The sequence below is a fragment of the Pseudorca crassidens genome, chromosome 14 (assembly GCF_039906515.1).
Source record: "Pseudorca crassidens isolate mPseCra1 chromosome 14, mPseCra1.hap1, whole genome shotgun sequence".
NCBI lineage: Eukaryota > Metazoa > Chordata > Mammalia > Artiodactyla > Delphinidae > Pseudorca > Pseudorca crassidens.
This window is the reverse complement of record NC_090309.1, coordinates 73,920,720-73,944,547: the sequence shown is the minus strand read 5'-3', so window position 1 is coordinate 73,944,547 and position 23,828 is coordinate 73,920,720. Positions and strand designations below refer to the sequence as shown.

The 23,828-nt window shown below is 35.0% G+C and overlaps 1 protein-coding gene across 2 annotated transcripts in view; it reads right to left on the bottom strand.

Moving 5' to 3' along the window:
- Positions 1 to 23,828, bottom strand: part of ATAD2B (ATPase family AAA domain containing 2B) — a 150,671-nt gene that overhangs the window by 46,064 nt on the left and 80,779 nt on the right. For both annotated transcript variants that reach the window (XM_067703596.1, XM_067703597.1), the window contains exons 18-19: positions 22,552 to 22,738; positions 11,559 to 11,744 (exon numbers count right to left, since the gene is read on the bottom strand). In XM_067703596.1, the coding sequence (XP_067559697.1) occupies positions 11,559 to 11,744; positions 22,552 to 22,738 (373 nt within the window). The remainder of the gene's footprint in view (positions 1 to 11,558; positions 11,745 to 22,551; positions 22,739 to 23,828) is intronic.

Below are 23,828 nucleotides of genomic sequence, written 5' to 3'. Positions count from 1 at the left end.
CGATCTCACCAAAGAATGCTCCACAATGACACCACCTTCCATGCAAAACTCCCAAGCAAAATTAAGCCAGTCACGCTCATATCCCTCAACTCCTTCCAGTTAGTGATTGCCACCTCTCCTTTGTTCACCTGCTCTATAAAGACTTTGACCTCAGATGTCCCCCTTGCTGTTTAAATCCTCTTTACATCATCCACATTTGTCGATACACTTTATTTAATTCATATGTTTTCCTAGAAGGTCTGTTTCCTACTTCAAGATACTGAACTCCCTGAGAACAGAACTCATCTGTTTTCCTATACCTACCACCATGCCTGGTACCTAGCAATGCTTAATAAGCATATACTGAATGAATAAAGCTTGTCATTTTGTTACCCAGCCCACATCAAATTGGAAACTGCAAATAAAAAAAGGGTAAAGGTCACTAATATGGAAATAAGTACCAACCATGACAGTGTGGAAATACTGGATTAAAATTTAAAACATCAGATTCTAGCCCAAATATAGGTACATATTTCTGGTAAACTTTGGACAGTCCATTCAATTTGTTATGTCTTACTTACTGAATTGCAGACTGTGAAATGAAGAATTACTTAAATATTATTTTAATCTTTGTAACAATGAGGTAGGTACGTAGGGAGTCCCTCATTTTACAGATGAAAAAACCTAGGCTTGGAAAGGTTTAAGTAACTGGCTTGAGGTCACAAAGTGAATAAATAGAGAAGACTAGATTATATAAGCTCTAAAGGTCTTTTCTAACTCTAAAATCCTAAGACAGAGAAGAGACAATGAAAAGGAGCCATCAGAATTCAATATTTAGATGAGAAATTATTTACGTCAACCCAAAGCCAAATCCTTAAAGAGTTTACATAAAATTTCACCTTGTGACCTTCCGATATTTTCTTTGAAGACTACCTTTATGTAAAAACCCCTCCAATTCTTCGATCTATACTTTGCTGGCCTTCCCTTGAAAGTTCTGGCAAGCAAATTTACCACTGAGCATGTGTCAAATATCACGTGTCAAATATCATGCCAAACACTGCAGTTAAAAACTTGAAGAAAACAGGCTTACTTCCTGCTGTCAAGTCTCTTCAGTCTCATAAGAAAGCATTATGATACCATGTCAGAAGTGTTATAACAGAGGTAGTGAAACAGAGGAGACCCTGCAAGGGGCATGGGTGAAGAGGCATTAGATAAGATATAGCAGAAAATGCTAACATTAACTGGGTCTTGAAAAATAAACAGAACACAATACCCTAGAAGTACCAGGATTTTGTTTAAGGGTAGTAAAACATTTAATTTCAGTTTTAAATATTCCTCCTTCTGATCATTTTTCAACATTGTATTGAACCTGGTAAATGTAAAAGCATACCAAGAGCAAGTCTACAATAATCCCCCTGATATCAGCCTTCCTGATTATTACCAACAGCTTGTTTTTCTTTAAATTCACTCCTATCTTCTGACATTCCCAGCCTCAAACTTCATACTGCAACAAGACAAACCTCATATAATTCCCTGAACGAATCATGTTCTCTTTCACACTGGTTCACAACAGTCTTTACAGATGCTATTCACTCTTTCCTAAACTGTTTTTTTTTTAAACTCTCCACTCAAGCCAGTGCTTTCTGGGTGATGCTTTCTCTGACTTTCCCAGATAAACTTAGACATACCTTCCACTATCTCTCATTAAACTTTTGTTAAGTTCAATAATTTTTAGTGAGTTAATTCAGCTGTGCAACCATCGCAGGTCAGTTTTAGAATATTTCCATTACCTCCAAAAAGTTCCCTTGTGCCCATCTGCAGTCCATCCACACTTACACTCCCAGCTGACAACCAGTGATTTGGTTTCTGTGTCCAGAAATTTGTCTCTTCTAGAAATTGCGTATCATAGACTTGGTAGTCTTTTGTGTCTAGTTTCTCTCAATTTTAGCATAATATATTGAGGCTCACCCACACTGGAGAATGTATCAGTGGTTCACTCCACTTATTCCTGAATAACATTTCACTCTATGTATATACACGACATTTTGTTTTGCCAATCACCAATTAATAAATACTTGGGTTATTTCCACCATGATTAACAATACTAGAAGGAACACTGGCGTACAAGTTTTTGTGGGAACATATGTTTATATTTCTCTGGAGTAGTTACCTAGGAGTGGAAATGCTGAGTCCTATCATAAGTTTATGTCTAACAGCTTAAGAACTGCCAACTTTTCCAAAGTGGCTATACCATTTTACAATTCCACCAGCAATACACAAGGATTCAAGTTTCCTACATTCTTGTCAACACTTGGTGTTGTCTGTCTTTGTGATTATAGCTATCCTAGTTGGGTGTGCAGTGGTATCTCATTCCTGAATGACTAATGATATTGAGAATCTTTTCTCATTCTTATTACCTTAAGAATATATATACTCTTTGGTAAAATGCCTATTCAACTCTTTAGCCCATTTTTAAATTGTAGTTTTCTTTTGAAATTTGTGGTAAAACGGTCATAAAAAATTTTGCCATTTTAATATTTTTAAATTGTACAGCCTGTTGCATTAAGTGTATTCACATGGTTGTGCAGTCATCACTACCTATCTACCTTCAAACCTTTTCCATCCTCCCCAACTGAAACTCTACCCATTAAACATTAACTCCCTACACTCTCCCTTTCCCCAGGTCCTGTCAACCACCATTCTACTTTCTATCTCTACGAATCTGACTACTCTAGGAACCCTGTATAAGAGGAATCATACAATATTTGTCCTTTTGTGACTGGCTTATTTCACTTAGTATAATGTCCTAAGGTTTACCCATGCTGTAGTTACTCTTGTTGTAGAATGTATCAAAATTTCCTTCTTTTTAAAAGCTAAATAGTGTTACACTGTATGTATATGCCACATTATGTTTATCCATTCATCTGCTGATTTCTACCTTTTGGCTACTGTGAGTAATGCTGCTAAGAACATGGGTATACAAACATCTGTTTGAATCCCTGCTTTCACTTCTTTTGGGTATATTCCCAGAAATACAATTGCTGGATCATATGGTAATTTTGTTTAATTCTTTAAGAAATCACCACACCAAACCATTTATTTTCAACAGAGGCTGCACAATTTTATATTTCCATCAGCAATGCAGAAAGGATCCAATTCCCTCACATCCTAACCAACACTTGTTATTTTCTGTTATGTCAGTAGCCATCCTACTGGGTATAAAGTGATATCTCATTGTGGCTTTGATTTGTATTTCCATAATGATTAGTGATGTTCAGCATCTTTTCATGTGCTTTATTGCCATTTGAGTATCATCTTTGGAGAAAATCTATTTAAGTACTTTGCCCATTTTTGAACTAGCTGTTTGGAGTTTTCTCTGTTGCTGAATCGTAGGAGTTCTTTATACGCGCCGGGTATCAACCCCTTATCAGATATATGATTTGCAAATATTTTCTCCCATTCAATGTATTGTCTTTTCAATCTATTAATAGTTTTATTTTTGATGAAATCCAATTTATCTATTTTTTCTGTTAACCTGTACTTTTGGTGTCTCATCCAAGAAATCACTGCCAAATCCAATGTCATGGAGCTTTTCCCCTATGTTTTTTCCTAAGGGTTTTATAGTTTTAGGATTTTTGTTTTTTTAAAAAAATTTGTTTATTTATTTATTTTTGGCTGTGCTGGGTCTTCATTGCTGTGCGTGGGTTTTCTCCAGTTGCAGCGAGCGAAGGCTACTCTTTGTTGTGGTGCGCAGGCTTCTCATTGCAGTGGCTTCTCTTGTTGCGAAGCACGGGCTCTAGGCACATGGGCTCCAGTAGCTGCGGCACACGGGCTCTGTAGTTGTGGCTTGTGGGCTTAGTTGCGCCGTGGCATGTGGGATCTTCCCAGACTTGGGCTCAAAACTGTGTCCCCTGCATTGGCAGGCGGATTCTTGTTTTTTTTGTGGTACACGGGCCTCTCACTGTTGTGGCCTCTCCCGTTGCGGAGCACAGGCTTCGGACGCGCAGGCTCAGCAGCCATGGCTCACGGGCCCAGCCACTGCCGGCATGTGAGATCTTCCCAGACTGGGGCACGAACCCGTGTCCCCTGCATCGGCAGGCGGACTCTCAACCACTGCGCCACCAGGGAAGCCCAGCAGGCGGATTCTTAACCACTGCGCCACCAGGGAAGTTCCTATAGTTTTAGGTCTTATGTTTAGTTCTTCAATCTACTTGGAGTTAATTTTTGCATACAGTATAAGAAAAAAGTCGAAGTTTCATTTCTTTTGTATGTGAACATCCAGTTTTCCAGCACCATTTGTTGAAAGGACCATCTTTTTTCCTGATGAATGGTATTCACACTTATCGAAAATCATTTGACTTAGTCTTATTATTATGCTGAAAGAGTTTTTAATACATTCTGGATGTAAGTGTTACCAGATATGTGATTTGATATATTTGAAATATTTTCTCCCAGTCCGTGATTTGTTGGGGTTTTTTTTCATTTTCTTGATGGTGTCTTTTAAAGAATAAAAGATTTTAATTGTGATAAAGTTTACCATATCAATTTTTTTCTTTTATGGATCATGCTTTTATATATTCTACTATTATAGCACTTCTCCTACTGTATTATTTTTTCCAGATCTCCCCTCCCTCTAAACTTTAAATTCTTGGAGAACAGTGGCTATCTGGATTTTCGCCTATTTTACTTCATTCAATGAAGATACTGTACTAGAAATATGTACGTGTATACATGCATCTATGTGTGAGTATTGTGTGTGTGTGTGTGTGTGTGTGTGTAGAAACTGTGTTAGGCAGTTAGACACTGTGAATGGAAGAGTGAAGAAAACAGACACTGTCTTAAATAAATTACATTACATTGCACAGAATAGGCAATACATTTTTGATGAATGAACAATGATCTTAACTTGATGAATACAAAACTCCATTCCCGGTCTTCCCTGGTGGCGCAGTGGTTAAGAGTCCGCCTGCCAATGCAGGGGACACAGGTTCGTGCCCCGGTCCGGGAAGATCCCACATGCCGCGGAGTGGCTAGGCCCGTGAGCCATGGCCACTGAGCCTGCGCGTCCGGAGCCTGTGCTCCGCAACGGGAGAGGCCACAACAGTGAGCGGTCCGCGTACCGCAAAACAAAACAAACAAAAAAACCCCCCGCCATTTCCCTAACCACTCATCAGCCTAATCATCACAATATGCAAAAACTGTCTCTCTGTAGTTTTAGAGAGTACAGGGCATTATAAGTGCATAGCCTTTGGAATCAGACAAACCTGGGTTCAAATCCTTACTCTGCCACTAGCTGTAAAACCCTAGGCAAGTTACTTTACCCCTGTTGGCCTCAGTTTCTTCATCTGTCAAATGGAAAAGTAATACTTTTCTCACGGAACAGTTTAAGAACATATGTTAGATAATATATATGATTAACCTACAGTGCCTGGCACATAGATGCATAAATAGCAGTAATTCTTTCATTAGCAAATATTTTTGTTTTACCTCATTTATTAAAATGTTAGAATTGTTAGCCCCCAGTTTTGAAGGTAGTGTCCATGTGACCTCTGTAATGGGCAAAATTAATGGTTTAAAACCTCGAAATCAAAAAACAAACCAAAAAAAACCCCTCAAAATCTCAAAGAGAAAAGGTGTGGAAAATGAGGTCAGAAATGAATCTACAATAGTTTTCATAAATAAAGTTTGCTTTCCTTAAAACAAAACAGGTAAACAATCCATCAAGTAAAAATAAATATTAGTATTTAACATACCTTAAAATAGTAATAATTCATGTTCATTTACTATACCGTTTTTAATTTAAAGAAAAGAAAAACTTGGGAGGATCACTTTCCTCTTAAATTTTAAGAAATCATAAAATTGTTTTACAACCAAAAAGTTAATACTAAGATATTTCTCTTGTATACATTATCATTTATCTGAGTTTTCAATGTCCCTACTTGATGTTTCTACTTAAGTTACTGATTTTTACCTCCCAGGTCCCACCATAAACTGAGAGATACAAAATGACATGAAATACAGAGAAGACAAAATACTGTATGTAATCTTTACTTTCATCAGTGTAGCTGAGGAGATATTTCTTTAAAATTCACTTCTAATATATTGAATTATACCATTCTGAGCCTGCCCATACTTTAATGCCAAAGTACATACCGTGAATCTCTTCAGAAATTTAAGTGCAATTCCAAAGTCTGCTTTCCTTCCTGCAAATATTTCTACTTTTATCTGCTTCCTTGTTTAAAAGTCTCTTTACTATGCTCAACCTTTGATTCTTTTTTCTAATTCTCCTGAAGAGAAATAACTTGCAATTCTCATATACAGCAACTAAAATTCTCCTACTATTCTCAGAAAAGTTCTTCAGGGTCCACAGAAGTAAATTTACTTACACTAGAATTTTGCAAAAAAAAAAAAGATGCAGGAGGCTAGGCAGGAGTTACTTAAAGCCTTTGTGATGATTCAACATTTTCTTCTTTCATGCAACAAACATTTACTAAGCAATTCCACTGTGTCAGGAAGTGAAGGGCAGTAAGACAGTCCCCTCCTCTCAAAGAGCTTGTGGTCTAGGTCAGAGAGTCTCAAATATTTTGGTCTCCACACTTTATTAAACTCTTAAAAATTATTCAAGAACCCAAAAGAGCTTCTGCTTATCTGGATTATATCTGTCAATATTTATGTACTAAAAATTAAAACTAAGAACCTTCCAAATTATGTATTCATTTAAAACCTATTACATGTTAACATTAAAAAATATATTCTTTTAATGAACTTAATCTACTAAACAGAAACAGAATCACAGACATAGAGAACAGACTTGTGATTACCAAGGGAGAGAGTTGGATTGGGAGTTTGGGATTAGTAGATGCAAACTATTACATATAGAATGTATAGGGCTTCCCTGGTGGCACAGTGATTGAGAGTCCACCTGCCAATGCAGGGGACATGGGTTCGAGCCCTGGTCCGGGAAGATCCCACACGCTGCGGAGCAACTAAGCCCATGCACCACAACTGCTGAGCCTGCGCTCTAGAGCACGTGAGCCACAACTGCTGAGCCCGCATGCCACAACTACTGAAGCCCACACGCCAGGAGCCCGTGCTCTGCAACAGGAGAGGCCACTGCAATGAGAAGCCTGCGCACTGCGGCGAAGAGTGACCCCTGCTCGCCGCAACTAGAGAGGGCCCGCGTGCAGCAATGAAGACCCGATGCAGCCAAAAATAAATAAATAAAATAAATTTATTTTTTAAAAAAGAATGTATAAACAACAAGGTCCTACTGTATAGCACAGGGAACTATATTCAATATCCTGTGATAAAGCATAATGGAAAAGAATATGAAAAAGAATGTATATATGTATAACTGAACCACTTTGCTGTACAGCAGAAATTAACACAATACTGTAAATCAACTATACTTCAATAAAATAAATGTAAAACATATATATATTCTTTTGAAAGACATATTTTTCCAAAATATAAAACATTATATATATTAAAAAAATTTAGTGAGAAAAGTGGCACTGTTTTACATTTCTTCAAATCTCTCTTATGTCTGGCTTAATAAAAGACAACTGGGGCTTCCCTGGTGGCGCAGTGGTTAAGAATCCGCCTGCCAGTGCAGGGGACACAGGTTCAAGCCCTGATCGGCGAAGATCCCACATGCGGAGGAGCAACTAAGCCCGGGAGCTACAACTTCTGAAGCTTGCGCGCCTAGAGCCCGTGCTCCTAAGCAAGAGAAGCCACCGCAACGAGAAGCCCGCGCAACCGCAATGTAAAGTAGTCCCCCCAGCACCCCCTCCCTCCAAGGGGCAAAGAAACAAAGACCCAATGCAGCCAAAAATAAATAATAAATTTATAAAAAGAAAAAAAAGACAACTGGATTCTCATTTTCTGCCTCTGCATTCAATCTGTTACAGTAATGTTGCTCTGATTGGTATACATGAAAAAAACCCATATTCAAGAAGATACATAGTTGCAAAATACAAAAAAGACGAATGTGACAAACCTCTGAAAGTCTTGTGGGGCCCACAAGGGTCCTTGGATCACACTTTGATAACAGCTGGTCTAGAACAATGATTTCCAATGTTTTGTTTTTTGATGAAACACCTCATCAGTAAAAAAATTTGAAAATACTACCTCCAGACTTGACACTTGTGCATATCAAACTCAATAAATGATACTTAAAAAAAAAAAAAAAAAAGAACTTCCCTGGTAGCGCAGTGGTTAAGAATCCGCCTGCCAATGCAGGGGACACGGGTTTGAGCCCTGCTCCAGGAAGATTCCACATGCCGCAGAGCAACTAAGCCGGTGCATCACAACTACTGAAGCCCACGCCCCTACAGCCCATGCTCCGCAACAAGAGAAGCCACCGCAATGAGAAGACCATGCACCGCAAAGAAGAGTAGCCCCTGTTCTCTGCAACTAGAGAAAAGCTGGCACGCAGCAATGAAGACCCAATGCAGCCAAAAATAAATTAATGAATTAATTTAAAAAAATACTCCCTCCAGTATATATACATACATACTTAAATGTACTATTCTACTAATATTACTATTTCTATTATGAAACATACACACACGTTTTTAAGATAATATGAAAAATAAAAATGAATAGAAGTTCTAATGTTTTTCTCAATATCCCAATGCATTGCCTTATTTTGGGATTAAAAAGGGAGAGCTATACAAAGACACATTTACAAGAGAATTTTAAAAGGGCTCCAAAAGATGAGGTTGTCACTCTGTCCCACAAAAAGAAAACATTTTTGTATCCCTAATATTAGTCCCATGATGACTAACTTTTTTTGTTTGGTGTTGTTTTTAAAAATTGAGTAGAGAACCTTTTCATCTCTGAATGAGTTTATTTTCTGATGAGAACAGCAGCACTTATTACAGAAGATTTAGAAAACAGGTAACAAAAATAACTATAATCTTAAGACCCAGAGATAATTACTATTAACATTTCTATTAATAGTTACATATAGTTTTTTATATATGACTATATACCTAATATATAATTATTTCTATATAAACCCAGATAATGCCATATATATTGATTTAATATGCAATTTTTAGCAATACATTCAAACATCTTTTCATGACATTAAATGTCTTCTACGTCAATATTTTTAATGGTCTCATTGTATTTCATGGAAGGAATCCACTATAATCAATCCTCTACTCTAGGACGTTTAGTTTCCAATTGATGAAGAAAGGCTATGATAAATACTCTTGTACTTTTTGTGTTGCCTGTGCTGTATCTTTGTGTTTGTCCATGAAGAAAGGCTATGATACTTTCTGTGTTGTCTGTGTTGTATCTTTTTTATCTATGAAAAACTACTTACCTATAAATGGTATTGCTGACCTAAAATGAATAGACATATTTAAATCTATTACGATGAACTGTCCTGGAGAGAGTTTATCCAACTTTTTTTTTTGGCCTATTTTATAGGTTAAAATCTGTATCTTACTGTTATTTTAACTTACCATTGTATTTTCTTAAATACACTATAGTAACTGGATATTTCTCTCTTTCTTTTAGAATCACTTAGTTTTTGATACCCACTGTCTACTTCATGTCTTCTTCCATAGATCTGGCACCTTGCTAACCTAGTTACTCAGTCTGCAACTCTCCATGCTTTTCATTCACTTACCAAATATTTATCAGTAGGTGCTAAGTATTATTCACTACTATTTCAGTCTGTGACCTAAACAAAGCAATATACTAATGGCAAAGCTGAAATTAAAATGAAAGCCTTGGGGGCAGAGGAGGCTTTCCTAAGGACAATTAGTATAAAATGTTATGTAATCAGTAGTCTAAGAAAAACCCCATAATCTTCACCCACAAATGTGAATATCCATGATAGCTTTAGTAGCTATTTGCTATAATAAGGGCAAAGACTACAGAAGACAAAGTGGGGGGGGCTGAAATTTCAGGATTCAATGCTTGTAAATTTTTAATATTTTAGCTATTAATTAAGGTTATTGGTAAACAAATAATGAAAAAAGCCTACACACCAGTAGGCTTTTTGAATCCACTAAAAATTATAACAATATAGCAACATTGAAAATATATAGATGCAATGTTAGTTTTTTAAAAAACTAAACAATAAAATCACATATGCAAATAGACAACAAGAATAGGCAAAATTAAAATTGCTGTGTATCAAGACAGGTTCAGTAAGACTTTTATTTACAAATTTTTCAAACAATATAAGGAAACTTCAGGTAAGTATATATTCCTAACTAGAGCCCTTAATTATCCCAATTTTCTTTATTTTTTATAAAATTATAATAAAACTAGTTGACAGTGAGGATCTAATTTTTAAAAGTGGCTCCTAGGTTATGTCCAGGTTCAGTCCACTCTTCTAAATCAATTTCGAGTGCATTCTTACTTTATAATACTAATATAATACCAAACATATTATAGCTCTGTAGCTTCCAAAATAAACTCACATATATAGTCTCACACCAACAAGCCTGTCTGTTATTATCCACGTTTTATAGGTGAGGAAACTGAAGCTACTCTAGGTTCAAATATTTACCCAAAATCAAAAGACAAGTAAGTCAATACCAAGGTTTTTCTGACTCTTACTACATACATCTTTCCACTAAACTTTACTGCTCCCTGTGATAAAAAATATTCTGATTAATGGTCTCCAAATAATATCAGATTCTGAATAGCAAAAAATGAACTAGTCTACATTTAATATAATTTTCTTAACAAGAGTAGTAAGTTGTACAAATCCAGTTTAGCAATAAGATAGATAATAAGAGCTAAAACAACAAAAGAACTTGGTAAAAAAAAAAAATCTGAATCATAAAATTCTACGTAATCAAGATTTATATTATAGCATTTGAAACATGTAAATTTTTTATAAGAACTGTGTTGCCTGGGCAAAATATTTCTAAGCATTTTGAAAAGAGATTATTTCAAAACCTAGTAAGCTCAGAATGTTAAAATAATTTCTTAAAAATCAATTTCATTCACATGAGTTGATCTACTAATTTTTTCATTCATATGAGTGATCTACTAATTTTTTTCTGAAACTGTGATTTTTATCTTTACTATTGAGTTGGATTTGAATTCAAACGCTAAATATCAGATTTGAAAAATATGCACAGTCATAATAATCTTCAGCTTAACGTGATGAAAGGTCAAATCTCACCAAATAATCAAATCTCACCAAATAATCAAATCTCACCAAATAAAGGTCAGTGAAAGAGCTGAAAGGTCAAATCTCACCAAATAATCTAACAGATGATAAGAATGAGAAGGATAATTATAATGGCATTGATGATGATACAGCTAAGATCTTCTTAGTAGGTACTATATATGTCGAGGTCTGGTCTAAGCATGAATTATCTCAAAATTCACAACAACACTGAGAAATATATCAAAATACATACCAAAAAAAAGAAACTGAAACTTAAAATGTTAACTAACTTAAGTCACATGGCTAATAAATGGTACAACCAAGGCATGAACCTTGACAGTACTGATTTTATAGTAACTAAAATGTGCCAAATTTACGTCAACTATTTTAAAACCATATAATAAGAAAAGATAAATATTTAATGAGTTCTTACCTCTTCAGGCAGTTCACTGTACATGGTTTCAGAGGTAGACAATAAAAATATGGGTGAAAATGACGGTATATCTTGTAGCAAAGTCAGAAAAGTTGCTCTCACAGTTTCACTGACAGCTTCCCACCAATCACCAATGTGAGGCATGTAAACAATACTAGGTACTGTTCTTCGAGCTTCACGAAAAATCTAATTAAGGAAAGAACTGGCATCAAAAATTCAAATAGATATTATTCTAAAGTCTATACAGTAACCCCCAAATACATTAAATGTGTCAGGCCTGTTACTATAATTACTTTCAGCCCCAGTATTTAAGCTGTTCAAGATATGCAAAAGCCATACATACAGCTTCTATCTACCCTTACCCACCTAAGAAAAGGAGTATTTTTTTGTTATTTTATTATTCCTATTCAGTATATACTAATAGTATAAAGGCATCAAATTGTTCCACTTATCTATCATATAAATAAAGCAAAATACCACTATAAAATATGCTGCAAATAAAGAGATAAGCATGTACCTATATGTCACCCACTTAAGAGTGATTATCAGGAAGCACAAAGAAGAAAAAGAGACATAGCTTACATGTTCGTGCACACTGGCTAAAATCACTCAACATATGAATTAAATAAATATTTTAACCAAGATGTACCACCCTAGAGCTTAAAATTAATGAACTACCTGCTGAACCACTTGTTTACCTCCCATTATCTTAATTCAATCTTCTATAAAATAGTCACAAAATACCCTTAATGTCTAAAGAACAATAAATACATTAGCTAAAAGCTATGAGATACTCCCACTTCAGAAAATAGAAAATAAAGTTCCCTCAGGTGTTAAAAAGAGTCTTAACCATAGCTTCAGTCACAATCTGCCAACACATGCCAATAAAGACCAGGTTGGCTATTAATAAGTTGTCAAACAGAACTACTGACCTTTACAGAAGAGTCAACAACAGCTCAACAGCCCATCAAAAAATTCTCACAGATTATTATGACATCTCTTAAATACTTCTAACGAGCGTAAGAATAAGTTAAAAATGACTATCTTTCTTCAATTTAATTTGAGAACTCTACTTCTAAAATTCTCTACTATTTTCTCTTAAACACATTTCAATTAACCTATATAATGTACAAGATACAGAAATAAGAATCAAATAATTTAAATGATTAGGATTATCAGAAACATTCCTAAAATTCAAAAGGATTGTTTTTCTTTAAAGAGTAAGCCTACCACTTGCATGAATTTTTTATATACTATATTTTATATAGCTTTAAATTTCCTGTGTAAAATAAAATGTACTGCCAATTTAATAATAAGCCAGATGAAAGATACTCAAATAAAATTTTCCCCCAAATCGGAAATGTAGATGTTATGATCACTCACATCAAAAGTAACATTTGCTCCTTCCCTTCCTTTAATATTTGCATATCCACCAATCCAGAACAGTTGTACAGTACAACTCCTTCAGGACTCTCAAATTTTGACCTTTTCTGCAAACACGCACCCTCTTATCCTGGATCTTGAAAATCCAAGGATTACTGTTTTCCAAAGTTCATGTAGAAGATTCATAAGAGAAAAACAAGCATAAATATTGGCAAAAGGAAGGAACCACACAGGAGCACAAAGGCAAGAGAGGCATTTGATTCCAAAAAAAAAAAAAAATGTTTTTATTACATGCCACCCAAATCAGGCATGGTATGTGGAAGACACTGACCAACACCTGTTGCTGATAAAACTAGGGAAAGTCAGCAGGGAGAGAAAGGTGATTATATGAAAAAGAGTAACAAACTACACAGCTTACTGAGAAACCTCACAAAACTACCTACCCTAATTCAGCCATGCAAGTTACCACATGCCCAGGGAGAGATGAGACAACATGCCTTTTTTAAAAAATGAAATACTGCCTTGCAGTCTAGTATTTGTAGGTTAGGTTTTCTATATGTGTTGAGAACATCTAGCTGCTAGCAAATATCACAGTATGGGCAAAGCAACAGAAGGTTAAGTGATAATAAATAAAAAACTTTACAGAGCCAGAAGTTAAACAATGCAATACTGTAGGTGTTTTAAATTTATCGGCAAGGCTGAACTAGATACGTAAGGGTTTTTTTTCTATTTCTTTCCTTTTCTCATCCAAACCTCTCAAAATTAGCAAACTGAACATGATAATGATACTCTAGTAACCTTTTTATTTCCAAAGACTTTAGGAAAGTATCTTTATAAGTAAACCTTTTGAAATTATATTTGAAAACCTAGAGGGGAAAAAAAAATCAGGAAAAAAGTCTAAGACAAATACAGAAAAATAAAAAGGCTCTGCCTTTCTGGTCCATGAATATATAATTACATGGACTGAGAATTAATCTAACTATATGCAATACCAATAGCCAGGGAATATTTTCAAAATTTTCTCTGAAGCCTTTAAAGGAAAAACATCCTTAATTTCCAGAAAAATTTAAAAATACTACTAAAACAAGTTTCCTTTTTTAATTCCTTACCCCATGTTATCTCAGAATATTAAAATAAACTTTCATATTTTCTTTAAATAGCCAAGCCGTCCTAATTCTCCTGCTTTTGAAATGAAATTTCAAAAAAGAATAGAGTCTGAGAATAGTATTTAAAAATTCAGAAAAAAGTTTAAACCTATTGTGATTTTTCTATAATGTAAAATCGGCTCCTCAGCAGTTTGCTGGTAATTTTTGAAGTTATGGAATAAGTTACACTCTGTGAAATCAATTAACCAGATATCTTATAGTAGAAAAATAAAGCCTAGTTTTAGTGAAGCGGCAACTGTCTTGGGAACAAGTGATGCCATTTGATAACTAGAAAAATACTCACCTACAGGGTGTCTTGGATTGGTGGATGTGCAAGGTGTAGTAGAAAACAGAAAAACTGTTATAGAGAAAAAAAGACAGTAGGCCAAATTACTGAACCAACCGTTTCAAAATACCTCTGACATGACCAGCACTCTTGCACAAATAAAATGAACGTACACCAGTGTATGTGAATGTTCATTTTGATTCTTTAAACAATATATTTCTGGCCTCTTCTTGTCCCAGACATCATAGTCCCTTATACAACTTTTTTTAAGTTTCTTTATTTAAAAAATATCAAAAACTACTTTCTCTGAATATTAATGATATGAAAGGCAAAAATCAGGCCACTGAAATTAGAAGTATCCATGCAAGGAAGCACTAACAATATAAACTGCACCTATATTTATAAGCGTCCTTATCTCAAAAGCTAAATTTCAAATCAGTACGTTAGATGCCAAATTAAAATGTTCAGTGTGTGAAAATTCACTGTATCTTTAAAAAATGAAGAATATACAGCCTATAACAAGCCATTTTCATTAAAAACTGAAAACTGGAATAATTTTAAATACAGAGGTACATGAAGCAGAAACCTCCAAGCCAGTACAGCTTTCACTTTCCTAAAAGGGGCTATATGAGAAAAACAACTTTTTGTCATCAATGAATTTCCAGAATTTGTCTTGGTCATGTTACAGTACTAAAATTATAAAACACAGGTAAAAGAAAAATCTTAGGGGCTAAATTTGTCCTCAATTTTTATAAAAACTAAAAAGCACTATTTAAATAAGTTTAATTCCTTAAACCATGCTATCAAAACTGTTAAAATAAATACTATGTCTCCATTACTGATAACTTTATTATATTTGTCACTTACTCCATTTATGTTCTATTGACCTAAGATTTACTGAGCATCTCTGTGAAAAGAAGGCACTGTCTGGGATCTGAAGATTCAGGATTCAAGAAATAAAAAGCTCAATTTCTTTACAAGCATATAAAATCAGCCTGTTATAAAACACAACTATACTAGAGTTTCTGAAAAATGGATTTAATACAAATCAATATTTCTTGAAAATTAAAAACACCCAAAATCCTTTTCTGATATTTTCGTTGCTAAAAACATCAATAATTTCAGTAAATGTGATACAATTTGGGCCAGGATAATTTAATTTGTTTACAATTCAAAAAAAAATGTGCTATGGTAAAAGACAGATGTGTACCCACATGCACAAACACAAGAGTATCCAAAGTATACACAGACTGTTATGGAGAAACCCAGAAATCCTTTTTCATAAGCAAGAGCATCCAAAGTATACACATAGGTAAGTATATTAATTCCTTAATGCCACATAACCAAAACAGATTTCCCCTGAGAATTTCCAGATACAATTTCTTTCTAGGGAACAAAAAATACTAAAATTTTCACCCCAAAAAATACCTTACTGACCATGTGAAATTACTCATAACACCATATAGTACCCAAACTCCAAAGCTTTGAACAGACCATATTTAAATTTATCAATTCGATCATAACTCTGTATTAATGAAAAAGATTAAATATAACTCACTCATCAATCCCTTTTTTCCTAAATCAGCAGTGGAAATAATACAAGAGGGAAAAAAATACATATGAAAATGTCAGTAAGGGGACTCATAGTTGTTGCTATTTTTTTTTTAAGAGTTTTAATACAGTAAGTCTTTTACTACAGATACTAACATCTCTGACTTTGTTGTAGGGTTCAATAATTACTTGTGAACTTACTGGGACAACCATAAATCTTCCAGGCTACATCAGTTTCCATTCTCCTTCCGGAGCATTTGGAAGACTATGAAATGCTCAGTAACATACATACACACATGCGCACACACAGAGTTACTTTATGAACTCTGGCAATTGTTTCAGTTATAAATGTCGAACTACTGTCCAGTGATCAGCTAAAGTACTATATTTCAAAGTGTGGTTTACTGAAAACCTAGAATAGTTACAACTGGGATGCATGTTTGAAGTGCAGATTTCTGGGCTTATCCCAAATTTCATGAATCGGAATCTCTGGGTGTGGTGCCAGGGAATCAGAAATTTTAATAAGCACCCCCAGGAGATTCTCATGCTCATTAAATTTTAAGAAACAATGAGGGACTTCCCTGGTGGTCCAGTGGCTAAGACTCCGCGCTCCCAATGCAGGGGGCCTGCGTTCAACCCCTGGTCAGGGAACTAGATCCCACATGCTGCAACTTAGAGTTCGCATGCCACAACTAAAAGATCCCACACACATCAACAAAGATCCCGCATGCCACAACTAAAGACCCGGTGCAGTCAAATAACTAAATAAAGATTTAAAAAAAAAAAGAAAGTAAGAAAGAAACAATGAGAAAACCCTACAGCAGTCACTAACTCCTCTACCATTTTTCAAGCAACTGATAATATTACTCAATAGCTGGGGCATTCAGAAGAAGAAACAGTTCTAGGTCATATATCTGCTTGTGTGTGGATGTTTTAAAGAATGGCATAGAATTAAACACGGTCCCCATGGCATAAAGAAATATGAAGTAGGGCCCTTCCCCCCTTTTCATCTTATCACACACATAAATACAGATCTTTAAAGGTGATTTAAGACTTCTTTCCTTTAAAACTACCTTTCGTGTTCATGTTACACTATTAAATAACCCAACTTAATTTATATCACATATCTTAGAGGCAGGGGAAAAGAAAATCACAGAAGAATAACTTGCCACAGACCAAACCCTTATATTCCACATCTATTTAGAGAGGATTCTACCTATAGAAGGACTAGCTACAAAGAGAAGTAAAGCAAAAGGGAAGAGAAGAAAGGGAATACAGAACAGAAGGATAGAAAGAAGGGTTTTTTTTTATCTTTCTAGCATTTCAGCACCTGACTTATGTGCTCTCCTCCCTAGGACTTTTATACCTAGTTATACCCAGGCTTACCAATCTCTACAAATTAAGAAAAAATTCCTCAGTTTCATTATATAATAGCCTCTTTTTGAAGAATTTTCCAGAAAAGACAGTATTATGTTATAATAAATAATTTTTAATATGCACTTAAAATACAAACAATCAGGGATTAACCGTGACAGTTTACATGGTCTCTGGTCAGTGTTCAGAGAAAGTCTGAGCTTCAGCTACCATGACTACAAAATTCTGTCTCAGTGCCTTGTTAGATTAGACATCCAGGTGGTGGTCACTTAAGAATAAGCCCTACTTCCAACCCAGAAGCTCATAGGTGGAAGCAGAGAAGATGAGATGTCTTGACATACTAGATGCAATGTAACACAACCAAAACAATAAATGGAGGGTTTTTGTTGCTTCCCACCACCAAGTGACACTTCTCTCCACCCTCCTCACCAACATGACAGAAAAGTAGTAAAAGCCAAGATATGTGAAAGAGACCAAAGAACAGGCAGTCAGAATTCAAATTTAGCCCAATGATGCCAAGTAGGATTCAGAGAAAAAAAAAATCCCAGGATTCCAATAAGATCAACATAGTTTACTACAGTGCTTCATATTTCCTTACCTAACATTAAGCCAGTATTGTGTTTGTGAATATACACACACATTAGCCATAAGGAACAACTATAGACAGAATGTTCCTCTTTCAAAGTGATTTTATCTTTCAGTTTGTTTGATACTGTCAAGTATACATGTAAAAGGAAACAAAAAATTCTAAACCATAGAGCAGAGTATAAACTAAAATCACAAAGTTTATCCATTCCCCAAATCCTCCAAATTCCTTCCCCCAAGCCAAAACAAAGATTATTAACAGTTTTTGGGGAGTATTCTTGGACAATATTTCTACTTATATATAAACATGAACATATATTTTTAAGTTTTTTTTTACATGAAGAAGATCATACTTAGATTTACAACTTGCTTTTTCACTAGTATCTCCTTCACCTTTCCATATCAGCCTATGTAAATCTACCTCATTCTTGTTAATGACTTCCTAGTATTCCTTTGTTACTATATTTTAGCCAGTCCACCATAAAAAGGACATTTAGTTTGTTTCTTTTTGTCTGATTTTGTTTGGTAATTCTACACACAATGTTTTGATGAATAACCTTGTACATTCAGCAGTGAATACTTATAGCTAATATATCTTTAGGAAATTTTTTTTGTTTTTTGAACAAGCGTTTTTTTTTTTTTTACATCTTTATTGGAGTATAATTGCTTTACAATGGTGTGTTAGTTTCTGCTTTATAACAAAGTGAATCATTTATACATATACATATGTTCCCATATGTCTTCCCTCTTGCGTCTCCATCCCTCCCACCCTCCCTATCCCACCCCTCTAGGTGGTCACAAAGCACCGAGTTGATCTCCCTGTGCTATATGGCTGCTTCCCACTAGCTATCTATTTTATGTTTGGTAGTGTATATATGTCCATGCCACTCTCTCACTTTGTCACAGCTTACCCTTCCCCCTCCCCATATCCTCAAGTCCATTCTCTAATAGGTCTGTGTCTTTGTTCCTGTCTTACCCCTAGGTTCTTCATGACATTTTTTTTCCCTTAGGAAATGTTTTTTAATGTAAAATTCCTGGGTCAAAAGATACTTGAAAGTTTAAAAGATAGTTCCAAACTACACTCCAAAATCAATAAATAAATTTACATTTCCACTAACCAAGTATGAGCATCCATATCTCCAATATTAGGTTTATCAAGCTTTTCATTTTTACAAGCCTGATAGTTGTTTTAAAATAGCATCTTCCTGCTTTAATATGCTTCTCTTTTTTTTTCACTTATAAGTAAGGTAAAGAATCTTTTCAAATTTTTATTGGTTGCTTTTGCTACTTTTTTCTCCCTATAAATGTCATGCTCCTATTTTGCCAATTCTTTTATTAGGTTGTTATTCTTTTTTCTTCCTGATTTTAATATATCTTTGTATAGTAAGGAACTTGTCCTTGACATGTGTTGCAAATACAAATTTTTACCAGGTTATGTCTATTAATCTTACTTAAAGAAAGTTTCTTGTCATGTGTAATTTAAAATTTTATAAAGTCAAATTTGTTCTTCTCTTTATGTTTCCTGGCTTCCGTTCATTGCCTTGAAATTAAATACTTTCTCATGTCCAAGATAATATACTGACCTTGTGAATTATCCTAACACTTTTATAGTTCCACTGACAATCTAGAATTTATTTTGGGGCTAAAGAAAAAGGTAGGAAATCCAGTTTTGTTTTTTCTTATTCCCTTCATAGAGCCAGCCAGTTTTCTAAGACTATTTATTAAATAATCCATCTATTATATGATATCAAATGTCATCATCATCATCATATACTCAACATCATCAGATACTAAATTCTATTTCTACACAGGCCTAAGCATGATTTCTCACTTTTGTTCTATTGTTTTGTCTATCCCTGCACGGGTGCAAATACTTTATTACCACAGGTCTATTACATGTGTAAACATCTGGTAGGGAATCCTCATTACACTTTTTTCTCTAGAATTCTCCTTGCTATGCTCATATTTATTTTCTAGAGGAAACAAAGAGTCTTTTTTTAACATCTCCTCTTAAATTTGGAGGGATTATAATTATAATTATAATTGCACTTAATTTATAGATTAATTTAGAAAAGAACTCATAGCTATCCAATGTTGAGTCTTACTAGCCATTAGTTGTGAAAGGAGCTGCAGCAGTAGTGATAAACATGATGATAGCTGTCATTGTTGAGTACTGTATGCCAAGACTATTGGATGAGCTTGTTTTAATAATCACAGTAATCTTATGTGGTATCATTATCTTCATTTCATAGACGAGAAAATTAAGGCTCAAACAGGTTAAGCAACTTGTCCAAGGCCACAACCAATACACAAGTAGCTGAGATTTTAATCTGTGCAATATGACTTGAGTCTACACTCTGAATTACAGTAATTAAAAACAAGGTGTGGGGGCTTCCCTGGTGGCTCAGTGGTTGAGAGTCTGCCTGCCGATGCAGGGGACACGGGTTCGTGCCCCAGTCCGCGAAGATCCCACATGCCACGGAGCGGCTGGGCCCGTGAGCCATGGCTGCTGAGCCTGCGCGTCCAGAGCCTGTGCTCCACAACGGGAGAGGCCACAACAGTGAGAGGCCCGCGTACCACAAAAATTAAAACAAAAACAAAAACAAAACAAAACAAGGTGTGTCTTTCACTTATTCAACTGTCCTCAAGTGACTTTTTAGCTTTCTTCTTTTAGGCCATGCAAATTAATTGTTTAAGTTAATTCCTAGGTAAACTTAGTTGCTATTTTAAATGGGACCTCTTCTTCCATTACACAGTTGACCCTTGAACAAGGCAGGGGTTAATCTGTGTATAATTTATAGTCAGGCCCTCTAGATTTGCAGGTTCTCTGCATCCACAGGTTCAACCAACCATGGACCTTGTAGTACTGTATTTACTGCTTAAGAATATCCATGTATAAGTGGACCCGTGCAGTTCAAACCCGCATTGTTCAAGGGTCAACCATATTTCTAACTTGTTATCGTTTGTATAAAAGGAAACTATTGATTTTATAACATTAACTTTGAAATTGTCTGCCTTACAGAATTCTCTTATTGGCCCTAACCATTTTTCAGTTAATACTACAATCATATCATAGGCAAATATTTACAACTTCAGTGTGTTCATTCCAATATTTATATATCTCACATGTAACTGAATCAATTTTGCATGCCTTAGTGATGGTATATTACTCTTTCAATGTGCTACTAGATTCCATTTGTAATATTTACTTTATGACCACTGTCTAAGTGAGATTAGACTACTATTTTCTTTGTATTTCTTTCAAAGGTTTAGCATCCCTCTTTTTTTTGATTTCACATCTTTCCTTCTTTTTCTATGCTTTGGAAAAGTTTAACTGGCATCAAAATAATCTTATCCTTTAAGATTAAAAGAATTCACCTGTGAAACTGTTTGGATTTAGTGCTTTTTGACACTCAATTTCTTCTTCCACAACTACTGTCTATTTAGATCCTCTCTCCTCTGAAGTCAACCTTGTTAATTTATATTTTCCTAGTAAATCACCTGGATTTATTTTAAATGGTACCAAGTAATTCTCTTACTTGCATAAAAACTGCAATAATTTTGTCTCACTAAAAAGGAAAAATAAAAGCAAACATATAAATCAACATTATTGTAAAACACTCACAGCCAGGATAAATTAAATGTATAAAACTTGGAGAAAATTACAGGTATATAGTTTTTTAGGCAGGCCATGGGTTTTGGGAAAAAAAACTTTAAATAGGGCTTTAGAAGTAGTGAAGTACTGCTAGGATGTTCATACCCAAAGAATTGTAAATAAAAGAGAAATAAAACTGACATTATGAACTGTTTAAAAAACTCTATTTCATGCTACAAGGTACAGAACGGTTTTCAATTAGATAGTTTATGTATTAAATATTTATGAACTATAACTGAAAAAACAACAAAACTGTGTGCAGTGCTCTTAAGTGTTACTACTCCAGCCATCTAATCTCTAAAAGTAGGCTAAATATCAAAGTAGAAAGTGACATTCAAACACTTAATGAGTACTTACTATGAGCTGGGCACTGTGTCAGAGACACAGAAATGGTGAAGACATGGTCTCTTGGTTCAAAAAACTTATTCCCTTAGCCTCTAGTTCCAACATGACACACTTATAATAAATTCACAGTTATATATTAAAACGTCAAGAAATATAAACAGCCCCACTATAATTTTGCTTCACAAGCTAGCAAATATAAAGTAGTTGAAAATCAAATATCAAACACACTTCATTATTGATACAAATGTATATAATTTTAAAACTGCTATCACTTTTCTATATTAATTTTAAATCCTGGCATTCTCAAAGTGGATATCATTTCCCTTACTACGATAAGGCTGTAAGTACAGATAGAAGTCTAAAGAGGCCCTGAAAAAAGGGTCAGTAAAAGGCAAAAAGAAGCTCCCTTTCTACACTGTTTAATGAAATGAACCTTTAATACAAGAAATTGGATTATTAAAATTTCAAAGAATGAAGTATCATGGGAAAAACAATGAGCTCACTTTAAAATATCAACAGAATCCTCTGCCTTAATATTAGAATGTTAATGAATAACCAACAAAAAGTTAATATTCATATTACTGTTCTTTGAAAAAATTTTATCTATAATCACTACCGAGATATAAACAATAAGAAAGTAGGAAGTACTTTGATACAGTACAAACCTACCTGTGCACATGATTCTTCAGGTGTTTTGGCACTAACTGAATAAAGTGCTGGGAGATCTAGTCTGTGCACAGAGAATTTTTCTAGAGTGTGCAAAAGTGCTGGAGCAAGGTGAGAAGTTTGACCTGAGCCTCGTTCTCCAGACAGCAATAGTCTTGGCCTGTAAGAGGTTGGCTGATGATATGGTGACCTGCAATAAACGTAAGACATAATAATTATTTCAAAACCATACACTCTAAAGACCAAAATAAAATATTAGGAAAATATTTACATAAAAAAATGTAATGCCAAATTAATGGAACTTTTTTTTTACCTCTCTCATTTTTTTAAGTACAGCAAAGCATTTTTAAAATAATTACAGTTTTAAAATACTGATCTCTCTGGCCATATTAATACCAAGACATAAAAGTATAAAAATCCATCCTAAAAGAAAGTTCATCCTATCATACCACATATATTAACATGGAAAATGCTTCAGACAGTAAGTATGATTTAGTTATTAATTAACCCAGGTCAAATGTTAAGAATTCCACTTCTCCAACAAAGAGGTACATCTAAAGATTACTCAAAATGTAGGACTTCTGGGCTTCCCTGGTGGCACAGTGGTTGAGAGTCCGCCTGCCGATGCAGGGGACACGGGTTCGTGCCCCGGTCCGGGAGGATCCCACATGCCGTGGAGCGGCTGGGCCCGTGAGCCACGGCCGCTGAGCCTGCGCATCCGGAGCCTGTGCTCCACAACAGGAGAGGCCACAACAGTGAGAGGGCCGCGTGCCGCAAAAAAAAAAAAAAAGTAGGACTTCTTTTTTTTAATGGTTAAAATGGTAAATTTTATAAATATTTTATCACAGTTTTTTTTAACATCTTTATTGGAGTATAATTGCTTTACAATGCTGTGTTAGTTTCTGCTTTATAACAAAATGAATCAGTTATACATATACATATATCCCCATATCTCTTCCCTCTTGCATCTCCCTCCCTCCCACCCTCCCTATCCCACCCCTCTAGGTGGTCACAAAGCACCGAGCTGATCTCCCCCTGTGCTATGCGGCTGCTTCCCACTAGCTATCTATTTTACATTTTACCACAGTTTTTAAAATAGGAAAAAAAAAAAGTAGGACTCCTTCAGTGGCAGCAATTTTGTTTCTAGGCCAAAAAAACTTAACTGTTCTTATCCTAATATACGATATCTAAAGCCCTACACCAGAGAAGGCAAATTTAGGAAAACATATTAAAACAAACTCAATCAGTATTTTCAAGATTCTACAGCACCATTAAAAAGA